Source organism: Equus asinus, chromosome 12 (assembly GCF_041296235.1).
Source record: "Equus asinus isolate D_3611 breed Donkey chromosome 12, EquAss-T2T_v2, whole genome shotgun sequence".
NCBI lineage: Eukaryota > Metazoa > Chordata > Mammalia > Perissodactyla > Equidae > Equus > Equus asinus.
Genome location: NC_091801.1, coordinates 48787838 through 48802101, shown reverse-complemented (window position 1 = coordinate 48802101; position 14264 = coordinate 48787838). Strand labels below are relative to the sequence as shown.

The window sequence follows — 14264 nt, the reverse complement described above, 5'->3', positions numbered from 1 at the left end:
TATATGTAAATATAATTCTCTGTAAACAATTATTTAAAATAATAATAGCAAAATACGTAAGACATCGGCGCATTAATTTTTCATTTACCGCGACTTAACTGACTTTTTAAAATTATTTAGATAGATCTCAAATATATGAACTTTTCTATTAAGAATACTAACCTAAGAACCTAAGGGAAGTCCTATGCATACTTTAAAGCAATATATTTTACAACAAAATTACGTTAAACGTAGTTCAAAGATAATGCTCTGTTGCAGTGTCATATGATTTATCCCTCTTATTTGAAATGTCCCACTCTATATTCTCATGAATAATAAGCCATAGTAAACAACTTAATTAATTCACCCCTTCATTCTCTCATTTACCAATGCCTACATTTACCATTCAATGGCTAGAAACTGAGGCTCCAGCATCAAGGGGTTTATTTGCTGGAGGAGAAAGGCAATTAGCAGAGACATTTACAGTTACTGAGTGGTAAGAGAAATGCACATAGTGCATGGTTGTTAATAGTAGTTATTTTCCTATGAGAAGTCTAAGAACCTTTCTCCCAAATGCTCCCTAGGTCACCTTTACAGGGTGTGCCTGACATACTCTTTGCCTCTCCACATTCACTCTCCACTCTCCTGTACCCTGCCCTGTGCCCTGGAGACTGACTTTTGTGTGCTGCGACCTTGCCCTCTGACCTCCAGCCTTTGACCAGGCTCACTGATGGGGAAACTCAGCAAAATTGGAGGGTGGGAGAAAAGTGAGATTGGGGCATTTATTTCTCCAACTCTGCCCCTGCTGGGTCTCTGTGGCTGGCACAGCCCTGTATGGAGGGCCACCCTCCTGTAGGTGGCCTCTCCTCCCTGCAGCTACCACTTCTCTCATTCCAGTACCAGCTGCTACCCTTGTCCCTTGCGGCCTAGAGGTGGTAAGAATTACCCCCACCCCTCCCAGCCCCTACTGCTAGCCCCTGGGGGCTCCAGCATCCATTCATGGATTCACTTTAATCCTACCTACACTTCCATTAAATAGTTCCTTTAAAAAGTCCTCCTCAGTTACCCCGGGAGTGCGCCGTCTGTTTTCTGCCGGGACCCTGACGGTTGTAAAGTTCACCTTATGTACATGAGATACATTCAAGTCTCTTGAACTTCCGTTTGATTCTTCACTTGATTAATGATGCCTTTTCATTAATGAAAGCGCCATTTGGCTTTGATTCAGCAGATGGATTGGAGCTCCGTGGATTATTTAAGGATTTAGGAGTTCATTTCATTCTGTGTGAAGTCTTTTTCAAAGCTGTGTTAAATCACAAAATCCATAGGCAACCACCAGTGTTAAACATTAAGCTTCCCTTCACTTTTGGGGACTCAGTTTCTGTAACACTGAGACTCTTGCAAATGAAGGGGGACTGTGCAGATGACAAGCAGGTGTACCTGCCGCCTGGCAGCCTTCGGGACCATTAAGAGGATTATTGTGGGAGGGAAATGTGCTAGTTAAACAGATTATTTGTGTGCTTGCTTCTCCGGGTTGTGCTGACTGACATTTTACTAATCCATTTAGCAGATTGAAGTTCCGGAACAAGCCAAAAGTAAAAAGTACCACATTCAACAAAGCCAGGTCTGTGAGTAAAATTATGTAATTGATACATTATAATTTTGATAAACTTTCCTTTTTTCCCCTTTAAGTAACCAAAGTCATTCTACTTTCAAGAATAAGCCAGAATTGTCTTTCTCAGAAGCTCCTCCGTGTTGGTTGGGCCAATTGGAAGACCATCAGAGAAGTGTAGTATATTTTTTTTTTTCAACTGTAGCACCAATAGGGCTGGGAGAAATGCTCCCCTGAATTTTTACATAGAAAATTTCCAAGAACACAAAATTCTTCAGTGATTTTCTTCTCCACCCTGTGCAATTTTGGAAAATCCTCTTTCTGGTTTGTCTATTTTAGTGGCACGGATTTTCTGCAGTGAACTCTGTACAAGACAACTTTTAAGTTGATGAAATACTTTTTCGAGCATTTAGGTTGAGCATTTAGGTGCAGATAACAAAAACAGTAAAAATCATAATAGAGAGCATATTGACATTCAGTATTGCCAGGCACTGATCTAAGCACTTTTATGTGGATTAACACATTTACCCTCACCATAAACATATGAAACAGTTGAGGAAACTGGGGCACAGAGAGGTTAAGTGATGTGCCAGGTTTCACAGTCATCAGTGGTGGAAGGAAGCAGGCAGTCTGACTCCAGAGCCGTGCCCTTGACTACCTTTGCTAACTCTTCCTTGCTAGGCTCAAATCCCAGTGGAGGTGAGTGAAACAAAGGTGTCCTCTAAGTAGCATTTGAATGAAATTTGTTATTCGTCCAGCTTCTGTCACAGGGTCTGCTGTGTATATAAAGGTCCTTAGCATTATGGGGGGGAAGACAAATCCTCTATCCTCTAGATCTTTTGGGCTGGTCTATGAATTGAATTGACATGAGACCGAATAAGAGGAGAAAAACAAAGCTTTATAACATGTATACATGGGAGAAACCCAGGAAAGCTGAGTAACTGGCTAAAATGGCGGAGGCTGTTTCCTTGGATACCATCTTCAGCTAAAGGCAGAGGAGGGTGCTGGGGTGGTGGTTTGGGACTTCAAAGAGGAGGAAGGCAATTCACCTGGAAATGGAAAAGCAAATGTTTGGTAGATAAGAATGGGCTTAGCAAGGACCCTCACATCTAGGATACCAGGTTATCTATGGTGATGTCCTGTCCTGGGAAGAAGCCTTTATTTTACATTTCTTTTAAGCATTTGGGGAAAGGTCAAAGTTTCTTTCAGAGTCTTTTGTTCTTAAAAATAAGGCAATGCAAAGAGACACATTTTGAGGTGACCAATTCTGATGTCCCATGGTATATAAACACAATATTTATAAATATGTAAGCATGTAAGGGCGTTTCTGAGTGGATAAGCTCAGAAAAAAAATTAAAAATAGAGTAAATGCAAAGCTTTCCATCTTTCATAATAACAGCATTTCTGGCTGCTTAGATCAGAGACAGGAGATGAGAACTCTACCATTTAATGGCTCTGGGTCTTCAGGCAGATCAAAAAACTAAGTGTGTATAAGGGACTCCTGGGGTGCTTATTAAAATGCAGATTCCTAGGGGCTTGGCCCCCTGGCCAAGTGATTAATTTTGGCACTCCGCTTCGGCTGCCCGAGTTCATGGGTTCAGATCCCAGGTGCAGACCTATACCACTCGTCAGCCATGCTGTGGTAGTGACCCACATACAAAATAGAGGAAGATTGGCACAGATGTTAGCTCAGGGCTAATCTTCCTTAAGCAAAAAAAGAAGAAGATTCTCAACAGATGTTAGTTTAGGGCACATCTACCACAGCAAAAAATAAATGCAGATTCCTGGGCCTCACCCCCAAAAGATTGATCCAGTAGATCTGAGTTGGAGGTCCTGAATCGGTACTTATAACAAGCACCCCAATGGCAAACACTGCACCAAGCTTCAATTTCTTTTCCTGTAAAATGTAGGTAGTAATCAATCCATTCAGACGGATCCATTTCAGCAACATGATGATGGCATAGAGCTGTGGTTCTCAACCTTGGCTGCACGTTGGAATCACCTGGGGAGCGCTGAAAACTAATGATGGCTGGGGCCTGGCAACAGAATTTTTAGAACTCCCCAGGTGGTCTAATGTACAGCCAGCACTGGAACTATTTCCTAGAACTGTGGTTCTCAAAGTGTGGTCTCTAGACCAGCAGCATCAGCATCTCTTGGGAACTTAATAGAAATTCACATTCTCAGGCCACAAACCAGAAACTCAGAAACTCTAGAGGTAGGGGCCAGCAACCTGTGTTTAGGAAGTCCTCCAGATGAGTCTGATGCATGTCCAAGTTTGAGAGCCCTGTCCTAGAACAACAGACAACACAAGACACAGTTCAGCTGCGATCTACAGTGATGCTAATTCAGCTGTCCTCTCGGATGAGCAGCAAGGCAAAACCAGGCAAACCTCCCTCATGCTCTGCAGGACCGGCTTGTCAGAAATGGGTCTGGTGTCCAGTTAGATTGAATTCCAACTTATTTTAGTAAGCCTTTATATAGAGCTTATCCTGAGCCAGGCACTGTTATAATTGCTTTCCATATATAACTCATTTAATCCTCATAACAGCCCAGGTATTATTATTATCCTTGGTTTACAGCCAAGGGAACTGAAAACACAGAAAGGTTAACTAACTTGCCCAGGGTCACACAGCTAGTAAACGACAGAGCCGGTATCTAAACCCAAGCAGTCTTTATTTGTTGTTTAACAAAGTTCATTTCTTCCTTTAACCACTTTGCCGTAGGGCCTCTCTATCAAGACAAATCCCTCGTAAAAAAATTTTTTTAGCTGATCTGCCCATTGAGATGCCCCACCTTTATTTCACCAGAGCCAAAGCCCACTCTCCGTGGCCTGTCTTTGAGATTTCATAAATACCGAAAGCCACTTATTCACTCACTGAGGGTTTGTAGCAATCATAACCATTAAAAATATTTTAGAATACCTATAATACTTGTTAAAAATTTGTATTTGTGTGGAGTGGGCACTAAAGATTTTGGGTAAAATTGAAAGTCCCATGGCTTTCAGAGAGAGGAAAAGGACAAGAGTGGCCAAGTTCAAGTGTGACCTGGAACAGTGCTCTGGACATGTCTACCTCGGCACACCAGCAGGGGGCGCTCTCCCCATAACAGATGTACACCTCCCCCAAAATGAAGATTCTACAGGATAAGGCCATTTAAAATAATCGTTGCTTAAACAAATATAACTTTCTGTTGCCTTTTTAATAGTAACATCCTTGACTTTTTTATTGTTGTTGTCATTATGGAAATTAGTTCCTCCTGAATGCATTTCTGACCCCTCTGTTTACTTCACAACAGAAAGACTATTCTAGTTTTCTACCAAGAAAAAGCAAGATCAAAGTAGAGAAAGTTGACTGTGTTTTTGGGACCATAAAGGAAGAAGATCTTTGAAGAGAAAGTCAGCGTCCTCCAAGGCTGTCCCTACACTGAAAGAGCCTGAGGGTTGAAAGTGGGCTTCCTACCATCAGTGGAAGAAATTTGACCTCTTCCCATTTTTTTCACATTAAGATGGACCATATTCATCTAGACTACTTCAGAACTCTGTTAATCTCAAGATTAAAAAGAAATACAAACCAAAGTTACATAGTTTGTTTTTAGTGATTCATAAATGACAATTGGCAAATCCAAATCAATTAGTATGAAGCTCATTCTTTTGTATTTTCCTAAAGTAGATGTTTGCCTAGCTTCATGAAGTTTTTTATATGTTCTAGTATTACATGACTGAAAGGCTTAGTATAAAACACTATAAATCCATTTGGGGTTAAGTTCTGAAGATCTGATGACTCATCAGCTGAGGAGAATGTGGCTCTGTCTAGAAAATGAAATCATCGAAAGAGAAATCTGGGCTTCACTGATCCATCGACAGCACCAGAGCAAGAAGGTGAAGAACTGCTGATTTGTTTCCCTGTGTAATTCGGAGCCTGTCAATGTGGATGTACTAAAAGAAATAGGCTGCTCATTCTGTTTCTCCCCTCTTCTGATTGTATTCTGTCTTTAAAATACTGAATTCAGCTCAATAACCATCATACTATTTTGAATATTTTTATTTTGGAAAGCAAAGGGGCCCTGCACTTGATATCAGAGACACTATGTCTCTGAGCTTTAAAAATATGTATACTTTTTCACTAGATTATTCCTTATCCAGTTTCAGTTTATCATGATAATTAATGTAATTATATATAGAATTAAGGCGTCATAAGGGAGAGGGACAGAAGAATCTATGTAATGTAATTAGATAAAGTGCAATAGTGCAATATTCTAATGTTCTTTTCTAACTGGGTTGTGTAACTAATTATAAATATGAAATATATTCTACTGAATACAGAATTTACTGATGAAAATTCTGTGAATAATCTTTTTGAAGTGTAGAATCTATTAAAGCCCTATAATATTTATAAAGCAATGCCTCTAGCCATAACTTCTGGTGCCATAAAGTTTTAAATTTATATTTTAGGCTGTAGTAGAAAATTTTGGCAGCGGGGAATCATAAGCATCCCAAATCATCTGTAGTGAGTGTATTAATGGATTAAGAATGCATTTTCAGATTAAAATGGAAGCTTATCTACTATTTTGCCAACTTAAGAATGGTCGAGGTCTATTTCTTTTTAATAGCAAACACCTACACTGTGTAAAGGACTATTGTAGACACAAGAATGCAAAGAGATTTTGTATTTGGGGTAAGAAGATGCGTATTATTAGGTTGAACCATATGCAGTTGCTGTCATCTAGGTAAAAAATAGTTGAATGTTGTCAGTTCGATATATTTCAACCAGATACATAAGGGCTAGTAGTCCCAGACAGCATGTAGTACATGTCCAATGTGTAGTGTGGACCTGTGTGTCAGAGGAAGTTGGGGGGTCCGGTCAGGAAGGCCCGAGGGGAAGAGGGACTTTGAAGAAAGAGGAACTCTCTGAAGAAAGAGTAGAGCCAAGTGGGGACAGAGATGGGGGCAGCTGAAAGGAAAGGATAGACACTGATGGGAGAATGGGAACAGTGTTTGGGAAAGGATGAGCACACCCACCCTGTGTTAGCAAAGGTTTAGGTTAAGGAAGCAGTTAGGAGAGAAAGCTGAGGGAAGAGGGATCAGTATATATGTGTATACAAATGCAGCATCCCTATAATATAAGCAGAGCAGTTTGTCCTTTATATGAGGATGGCAAAAACAGAAGCATTGTATTTATTAGTTTTTTCCCAAGACATTGAGATTATCATCAATATCAGAATAGGAGAAAAAAAATACACGTGATGAAGTACATTACACAGTATATACCAAAGGAACTGGGATAGTAGAAAACAAAATTCAAAACTTACTTTGTAAAATGACATACTTCTTACCCCTTAGAGAAGAAGGGGTAATGAGCCCCTTTGGGGATTACTAAGCCTATCTTGATCTAGAAGGAGTTTGGAGGTTTGAATCACTTCTGCATCAACACACTTCATCATTGGGTAAAAAATCTGAACTCCAACTGCTAGAGTGGCCTTCCCTGCTGCAGGCCTTGGGAGAAGATCCCTCATCACTTCTGGGGGTGATGACCTCACTCTTCAAGAGGTGCTGCTGGGGTGGGACCTTCCCAGCAGCACAGCCGCCCAGCACAGGAGAGGACATCAGCAGCGCATGACCTTTATAAATGTAGGCCACTGTTAATATGCTTCAGGTAACTCCTAAGGAGTGTGGCCTGGCCTGGGAAATTCCCAGCATATGCTTTAGTGTATAGATTCACTCCTCATATACCTGTAAAGAGAGTCCCCAGTCAGCCAAATTTTCTCCCAATACAGCTACATTCACCAACATCACTTCTCTCCCCTTCTAGACATGCATATTTGTTTCTACTGTTGTTCATACTTCTAAAATAACTGGCATAAGCATTGTGCCCCACTGGCAAACACTTAAGTATGAAAATTTCACAAAAATAATAGAGTAAAAGGCAGAGCTGATTGAATTGTGGTCAGGCCCTGAGGGTCGGTGGAGGGAAGCATCTGCAGGCTTTGTGGAAGAGCTGATGTGCTCACCAAAGCCAGATCTCAGTCTAGGGCAGCATGTGGTGCGCACACAGCTTGCACACATCCCCACGTGGACAATTGGGAAGCAAATTTTGTGCTAAATATGTAAGTTAGAAATGACCTTAAGTTCACCCTCAAAGTGAATTTGAGAGGAGCTAAGTGATCTTAATTTGTGGAAAACCAAATAGGTTCCAAGTCTCGGTGGGAAAAGAGCAGCCCAAGTGATCCTAAAATACAACATGAAAGAAAACTCAGCAATGGAGACAGCTCTTCTCCAGATACTTTTTAGTATCCTTCCTCCCGCAGTGTGTGGACAGTGGTCCACCAGGCAGGCTGAGGGAGGGGCCCGTGTGGACTCAGGATGGTGGGAGATGGAGTGGAAAGTACTTCTCTTCTCACAGCTTTCTATCCTGTGATCAGTGATCCTAGAAAACAAATCAAGTAAAAGGTAGATTTTGCTGGTTCTTATCACCCAGAAGTAAGACATTCTGAGTTAACTTAGAAAAAGTATGGCTAACTAATAATCCCTTAGAAGATGGCTTTTAAGCCTTATAATTGCACTTTTTCCTCACTTTATTGAGGTATAATTGTACTTTGCTTGTAAGTTGCTTTATAATAGCTATTTGTTGTATTCTTAAGAAGTAAGTCATTTGCATAATAGTTTTCCAGATAAGACAAATTAGATAGAGCTATGGAAAAAGTACACGGCGGCCTTGGTTCTTTGGTTTAGCTCTAGCCCATGCACTTTGCTATAGGGCAAAGTCTTTAGTTAACTATATGGGCTTTGTTTAATATCTTGGAAGAGTTTAGACATTCAGTTGATTTAAAGGCACTGACCCTAGTGATTTTGCACTGCTCCTGCACCAAATGTAGTTTCTCTCCCGGAAAGGTGGGAACACAGAGTTGGCTGTACTTCCTGATGACTTTTCCATCTGTCCGCATATTTGATGGGTTCTGCAGTGCAGCAGTTGTCTGGGGTGGAGGCGCTTGAGGCCGCAGACTGAAACTGGTGCGTGTGAGTTGGCTTTGCTGTGTACACGCGTGCTCTTATTCTCACTGGAAATCGGTCCTGCACAATTTGTAGGGAGCTCCAATCTTTCGTAATGGAGTCTAGTGTGCAAAGGAAGAGTTGGTCTAAATCTACTGCTTCTGGGTCCCAATCAAGGGAAGTTCAGAATTTGATTTTCAGCAGAATAAAAATGATGAGTAAAACGTGAAATGGCAGTTGCAAAATGTTGCAAAAGTCAACTACTTGGAGACAAATTCTATTAAAAAGTCAATTAATTGTATAGTTGATTCCCAGATTGTGCTTCACAATAGCTGGTGGAGCATCAGGCTTTCCAGAGGCACTGGACCAACAAAGCACACCTACTTATGCACAGAAGGAAAGCAGCTCCACTCCCCCATCTCTTGTATAGCACTAAGTTAAGGAAGAAAATAGGAAGATTGTATATTAGAGTTTATTTTCATGGGTTGACTGAGTACACGTCACAGTGGTTAAACCTAAGATTCTTACAGGTAACTGGATTTATGTCAATTATATATGTAAATATTAGCCTTTTGCAATTAAATATGTGTTGTTTGTGTCATAGATGTTCTTTTTCCCCTTTTTTCTTACCTCATCAGCTCTTTTCCCTTTTCATTTGTTTAAAATTAAGACGGGCGACATGCAGTCTAGGGATCATGATGAAAATCAGCTGAGATCTTGGGCAGTGAATTCACTGTAGAAAAATCCTGAACCCTTACTGCCCTATTGCAAACTCTCTTACCTGGGACTTTAAAAAAAAAAAAAAAAACCTGCTGGATGATTAACAAAACAAAAGCAAATATAAAAAGCAACTAACTCCATTTGTTTTTGTTAATGTACCTGTGAGTTTGGAAGATAGACATGTAAAATACATTTTTCGGATTTTTAAAAGAAGTCTTTTGTAAATCTTTTCTCATTCTGTTTGCCTTAAACACATGCATAGGATAAGAGCAACTTGCATTACTTGTCCACCTTTTTGTTCCCCATGAGATTGTCACAAGTTTCCTTTCATGTTGGTCAGGAGTGTAAGTTCACGAGATGTATTGGTCCAACTGTGTTTGCAGAAAACAGAGTAGAATAGCCTCAGGCTTTGTCCTGACTTTAGTATCACGATTTTGTAAAGGTGGAAATGAAACCACAGGATCAGTGTTTTGAGAGGAAGAGAGCAGAGTTGAGGCAAGTTCTGATAAAGTTCACTTCCTGGAGTATATTTCAAGACTAAGAAGGAGATGTGCTTTGCTTGTGTCTGAATGGTCACCAGGAGTGTGTTTTGAGACTAACATGAGAGTTAAGATCCCTCTAAGCCTAAAATTTCGGTTCAGTTTGAGCCCCTGGGGCGAGCTAGGCACCATTCTATGGGTGAAGCAGACCCTTTAACAACCCAGATTGCTAAAGTTGTCTAAACTGCTCATTATCTGGGGCAAGCAGACATCCTAGGGCCTTTTGGGAGAGCATGATCCCCTCCTTAGCTTCTCCTTTGCCCAGACTTAAACCCTGACTGGGATGGTCTCTAAGGAGTGGGAATATTAAAGAGTTAGAAAGGAAGCTTAGGGCCAGAAAGGAATGGAGAGAAGGCAAGGCTAGCCTGGGCTAGGAGCTTTTCCCACATTATCTCCTGCTGCCTTGCCTTGCCCACTTCTGAGAAAATTTATAAAGCTATGGACTTCCTGAGTTTCTGGTGCTTGTTTTGAAGTATAAAATAAATGATCAGATATGTGGACATCATCCTTTCTTATGTATTTTGGGGAGTTTTTCTTGACTTTTTCGATGATATGCAGCAGTGCTGTTTGGGAGATCATTTCTTAGGTGCTTTGGAACCCAAGTTCTCACCTAATCCTACACCCCAAGGAAGATACTACTTTCACAGGCCTCACAGCTCATGTCTCATTACTCAGTGATGCTGAGATCAGGCAGTCACAGGCATAACGTCTCAGCAAAGAGCCCCTGTAACCCAGGTGCCCTGAGATTATGGAACCAAGATAGTCTGATTGACATAGAGTGATGGTGTACAGGCTACTCAGAGACTCAGCCTAGGAAGGGAACTCAGAAGTGATGCATGAAATTTTTCTACAATTTTCTTGAACTACTTAAGAACATTTAAGTTCCACACAGGATGAAAGGCATGACGGTGGAATGGAAAATGACCCCTCTGACCTGAATTCTGAGCTGGCTTCTGTCTCTAGTTAGCGTTGTGAGTTTAGGCAAGTTACCTAACTATACGGCCCTTACTTTTCTCATTTATAAAATTAATTGTAAGAACCTATGTGTATGCTGGATTTTTTTTTTGGTCAACTTGGTTAAGTCAGGGACTATGTTTCCCAGAGTCCCCTCTCCTGTGTGGGTCCAATTTAGAATTAGCACAAGGAGGACCTGGCATGAGAACTGGGAGACAGAACAAGGGAGTGGTTGTTACCTTCCAAAGGTCTTTTCACAGTCAGATACAGTGACTTGCAAATGCCAGCTGCTCAGCTGCTTGCAGCTTGTTCTTGCCCCCTGCACTCCTTATCCAGCTCTTCTTGTCTGCTGGCCTTGCTGACCAGCAGAGCCCCAGGACCACCACCAGAGGCTTGGTGGGGGTCTCACCGAAGCAGTAGCTACACAGAGGCAACAGCTTGCATAGATCTCTCCACGAGCTCCTCCTCAGTGGGCCCACTTCAGTGAGACCCAAGCCGTGCCTGCCTTCCCGGAATCCTCAGACACACTAGTCTGTGACTTTTCATCTGATCCTCCAACATCCCCTTCCAAACCTTCACTTCCTGGACTCCTCCCACAACTGTGTGAGGTAGAATGCCTATAATAAATCCGTTATCCTATAACACAGTAGTTCTGCTTCTCTAACTGAACACAGCTTCTCACTAGTCACCTTTAAAGGCTTTGCAAAGCAATGCATTTGCTTAAACCTGTGCAACACGTATTCCCTTATCAATGATCAGTTACTTAACTTTTGGAAGGGACGGTTAATCGGGGCTAGGCACTAAATATGTCCTGTCACATACATTGTTTCGTCTAATATATGTGTGAAAATCTCTGTGGCTCTGGAATGTGTGGGTAAGTGTAAAGAAAAACAACAAATGGGTGTCGTAACAAGGAGCCAAGCTCTTTTCTTTTTTTCCAGGAGTCCAGCTGTTAGTAACTCCAGAAATTCGAGGACATATAAGATGTTTACTTTGCAATTAGCAAAGGCAGAGAGATCCGTTTCTGAAAGTTTTGCTTGAATATTTAATTTCTAGTTGTGCTGGTTGCTGGAGGAAAATATGTTCCTAGGCTTCAACTTTTTTCCTCAGTTTCCAAATACAATGTCTGGCACACACATACACACTTCATTTTTTCTGGTGGTTTAAATGTTTAAACTGTTGGGGAACTGAAATGAATCTAACGCTGGTGTAGATAAATACATGCTACTTGTCTCATACCTGTGACTTACTCATTCAATGAGTGTATCTTGAGAACTTGCAGTGTTGTTAAGACGCCTGATTCTTGCCTGTCTGGTATGTGAGATGGGAGGCTTGTGGAAGCAACGCTTTCCAGGAGCATGTCTCCCTCTGATGGTCATTCTGCAGTACTACACAAAACCAAAATGCCTTCTGGAAGTGAAGTAGCACTCAAAAACAAGAAGGAATACCTCCTTCTTTGTAGGCACTGTGTGTTTTTTAAACACCTCCCCATTCCAACACGTCTGTTTTATACAGGGACAACTGGTTACACGGGGATGGTTGCGAGATCACTTTGAGTCTGTTCTGATAAGCATTCAATTATGTTTTTGAAAGTTGTCTTTGCATTTTCTAAGACTGAATATATAATCAGTAAAGCCGAAGCTTTTTTCCTTAAACAGAGGAAAACTTCCTAAAAGAAAATCCTACCCTGAACAAACGTTTTCTGTAATCCATCCATTCATTCACTCAGTTGTCTCCAATTCGGTGATTCTCAACCCTGGCTGCACATTAGAATTCCCTCAGCAGCTTTTAAAAATATGATGCTGGGTTGTACTTCCAAACAATTCTGACTTGGTCTTGGTTAGGGCCTGAGTATGGGTATTTTTAAGTTCCTGTGGTGATTGTAATGTGCTTCCAGGGTTGAGGACTACTAAACGAATATTCTTAAACACTTGCTATGAGCCATTCATTGTGGTAGTGCTAGATTCAATGGTCGGGATACAGCTTGGCTGCACTGACCTTCTGACATCATCATTCCCAGGCCACACATACTGTCCCCTCTGTCTGGAACACTTCTTTTGTTCATCATATAATTAACTCCTCATCCTTTGTATCTCACTTATTCAAAGGCATTACTGCTCTCTTCCGTCTAAATTAGGTTCCATATTATTTGCCCTCATATAGCATCTCTCCTCTTTTCTTTCTTAACACCTATCCCAGTTGTAGTTACACATATTCCTCCCCATTGGAACTCTCACAATCAGAACTCAGGACCAAGTAGATTTTGGTAAGGAGAAAGAGGAGGCAGATTTACCTGAAGGAAATGGAGTTTAAGGTTCAGGGCACTTGGACGGGCTGAATAACATCCCCTCAAAGATGGCCATGTCCTAATCCCCAGAACATGTAACTATGTGACCTTGCATGGTAAAAAGGACTTTGCAGATGTGATTAAGTTAAAGACCTTGAGATGAAGAGATTATTCTGGGTTATCCAGTTTTGCCCAATGTAATCCAAGTGTCCTTATAAGGAAGTAGGAAGGTGAAAGTTAGAGAAAGAAGATGCAAGGATGGAAGCAGAGGTCAGAGGGAAGAAAAGATGCTACACTGCTAGTTTTGAAGATGGAGGAAGGGGCCATGAGCCAAGGAATGTGGGCAGCCTTTAGACTCTGGAGAAAGCAAAGAAACAGATTCTCCCTGGAGCCTCCAGAAGGAATGCAGCGCTGCCTACACTTTGATTTTAGCCCAGTGAAACCGATTGGGACTTCTGACCTCCTGAACTGTAAGAGAATTAATTAGTGTTGTTTTAAGTCATTAAGTTTGTGGTAATTTGTCATGGTGACAACGGGGAACTAATACAGCCTCCCCTTGTGTAGACCCCTTCCAAGACCCTGGAAGTATGTTCACATGGTCAGTTGTTTGTGTAAAGCTTGCAAAATTAAAATATTTTCACTATAATTGATTAAGGCTGCTGTCTCTTTGCACTCGGACTTCCCAAGACACTCTTCTCCTCTGGTTGAGTAGCGTGGAGCGGTTACAGACCTTTTTGGGCTCTAGCTAAGCGGAAATGCAGTTGGATATACTTTGGTTTGTGTTTAGTTGGACATGTTCCTGTGGTTCATGGTCACTTGCATGCAGCATTGCGTTATTGCTGGAGTGTGGTGATGGCTTCCATGAACTCCCCTAATGCCCACTGTGTTAAAGTCCGCAGGTGTGGTGACGTGAAGGAGTCATAGAATATGGTAGCATGCAGTTCATTCCCTTAATCCCAGCAGAGGAAAAGCTGTCTGCACAGTCCCTACATTTTTTCAGATCAAACAAAAGCAATAATTCATGAAGATGGAGAGATACATTTGAATAGGCTCTCAGATTGTTTGATAAACCAATTAATGAAGAGGAGTGAATCATATGAACACATTGGGAAAAGGTTCAAATCCTTTGCTGATTTGACATAATTTACAGGCATCAATAAAAATATTATAAACTCAACACACAACCACAAG

At 41.3% G+C, this 14264-nt stretch overlaps 1 protein-coding gene across 1 annotated transcript in view; it reads left to right on the top strand.

Annotated features, from left to right (window-relative positions):
- SNX31 (sorting nexin 31) overlaps positions 1-14264 on the top strand; it is a 115669-nt gene that overhangs the window by 61040 nt on the left and 40365 nt on the right. Inside the window, exons 13-14 of the mRNA XM_014867370.3 lie at positions 1544-1600; positions 4883-8594. Coding sequence (XP_014722856.1) covers positions 1544-1600; positions 4883-4975 — 150 coding nt within the window. The 3' untranslated portion in view covers positions 4976-8594. The remainder of the gene's footprint in view (positions 1-1543; positions 1601-4882; positions 8595-14264) is intronic.